Source organism: Nannospalax galili, unplaced genomic scaffold (assembly GCF_000622305.1).
Source record: "Nannospalax galili isolate Female #2095 unplaced genomic scaffold, S.galili_v1.0 scaffold337, whole genome shotgun sequence".
Taxonomy (NCBI): domain Eukaryota; kingdom Metazoa; phylum Chordata; class Mammalia; order Rodentia; family Spalacidae; genus Nannospalax; species Nannospalax galili.
The window spans coordinates 1010163-1012441 of record NW_008340932.1 but is presented as its reverse complement, the minus strand read 5'-3'; the positions used below and the strand labels follow the sequence as shown (position 1 = coordinate 1012441).

General features: G+C 37.0%; 1 protein-coding gene across 1 annotated transcript; it reads left to right on the top strand.

The window, feature by feature from the left end:
* Positions 1-543: 543 nt before the first annotated feature.
* Positions 544-1428, top strand: LOC103736674 (olfactory receptor 998-like). The gene has a single exon (XM_008836183.1). The coding sequence runs from the start codon at positions 544-546 to the stop codon at positions 1426-1428; it is 885 nt and encodes a 294-aa protein (XP_008834405.1).
* The last annotated feature ends 851 nt before the right edge of the window (positions 1429-2279 follow it).

The window sequence follows — 2279 nt, the reverse complement described above, 5'->3', positions numbered from 1 at the left end:
TAATTTTATTTTTAAGGATAACAATCATTATTTAAATATAATTTTGTAATTTGTGGGGGTTTTAGATCACATAGTTACACAATCTTTACGGAAAGAGTTACAGAATTTAGAGATCAAGAATAAGTTTTCCACATTTTGGAAAAATGTTTGCACAAGTGCCCAGACAGAAACTACACCTACTGTCTCCCAGTTCAACAATATGTTTCAATTGTCTATTTCAAATCTGTTTGTGACAATCTATTATTGACTTAAAACATCATTTGTAACTGTTAGTGTTTTACATTATATAGGCAGTCAAATTTTGGCAAGAGTGTGAAGAATATAAAGAGTCCAAGAGAAAGTACCTTGAGTTTACATAGAATTTTTGTGCAGCTTCGCAGATCTAGCAACTAGAATTATGTATCATCTGCTAGTACAACAATAATGGCCAATTGTCTCCAATGTGCCTAGTTCTGCCATTGACTTCAAATGGCATTTGTAGCTGTTCATGGTTGATTTTTGTAATACACAATTCTTATTCTTTTAACAGATTCCAACTGACCAATGGAAGAAAAGAATCAGACGGCAGTGACTGAGTTTCTCTTCCTGGGCCTAACGGATCATTTCCTTCAGAAGATTGTCTTTTTCATCATGTTTCTCTTTGTTTATCTTGCCACCCTGGGGGGTAACCTGGGCATGATCACTCTCATATGGGTGGATCCCAGGCTGCACACACCTATGTACTTTTTTCTTAGCCACTTGTCCTTTGTAGATGTCTGCTCCTCTTCTTCTAAGATGTTGCATGATATCTTTGCAGAGAAAAAAAGCATCTCTTTCGTGGGCTGTGCAGCACAGATGTGGTTCCTTGGTATCTTTATGACAGCTGAGTGTTTCCTCCTCGCTTCTATGGCATATGACCGTTATACAGCCATCTGCAATCCTTTGCTGTATACACTCATTATGTCCCAGAGGGTCTATGTGCAGCTGGTTATAGGGCCTTATGTCCTAGCTGATATAAACATCACAACTCATACAACTTTGACTTTTTGCTTACCGTTTTGTGGTTCAAATATCATCAACCACTTCTTCTGTGACATTTTCCCATTATTTTCCTTAGCATGTGCTGAATCCTGGATCAATAAGATTGTGCTTTTTGTCTTCTCTGGAGCAATAGGGGTGTCCAGTGGTTTGATCATCATCATCTCCTATGTCTGCATTTTTATGGCTATCTTGAAGATTCAGACCACTGATGGGAGGAGGAAAGCCTTCTCCACTTGTTCCTCTAATCTGGTGGCCGTGTCCATCCTGTATGGGACACTTTTCTTCACCTACGTTCGACCTAGTGCAAGTTTTTCCTTGAACCTCCTAATCTACAGCTTGAGGAACAAGGAAGTGAAAGGTGCATTCAGGAGAAAGATGCAAATGAAGTATTTTAGAATAGGTGGGTAAAGTTGAAAATTTATGTGATATTCAATATGTTGATACTTTTAAATTCAGTCATAAAAATGAAATATTGTGACTGTTTATGAAACAACATATTCATGTACCGAGGGATATCTGGGTACAGATGCTTGACCAGAAAGGCCTTAACATATATGGCAGAATGCATGAAATCTGGTCGGGGGAAAGATGGGGGAGAGCGTCTAAATTTAAGATCTATTATTTAAAATGCACAAAAACTCAATAAAATATACATTAAAAACTACAAAGCCAAAAGAAAACAATAAAGAAAATATTTTTGACGTGTGTCATCAATTAGATCATATTCATAATGCATAAAGAACAGTTTCGAATTAAAAATCCAAACAACAAAAATAGGCAATTGAACAAATGAAGTGAGAAGCTCATATAAATGTGGTTGTTAATTATCAAAAAAATATGAGAAAGCTATTCTGTTGCTTGGTCATGAGGTAAGGTTAAGTGATGATTGCGGTTCCTTTCAATGGAGATCAAGAGATCAATCACTGTGTTGGAGAGATTATTTTAATGTGGTCCTTAGTATTGACCCTGAAAAAGATTTCACAGTGTTAAATTCCTGAATCTTTTTCTATGTGTATTTACTTAACTTTTTGTGTGCTTTCATGCACATTCACATATGCCCTGGTGTATGTGTGGAGGACTAGGACAACTTGTGAGAGTCAGTTGTCTTATCAGATAACGTCCAGAAATCAAACTCTTGTCATCAGACTTGGCATCTAGTGCTTTTACCTGCTGTGACATCTTGTCAGCCCCAACTTCCTGAATCTCAGTACAGTTTGTCTTACACTCTCTGATTTGCATTTATGTTACCAAGACCGCTA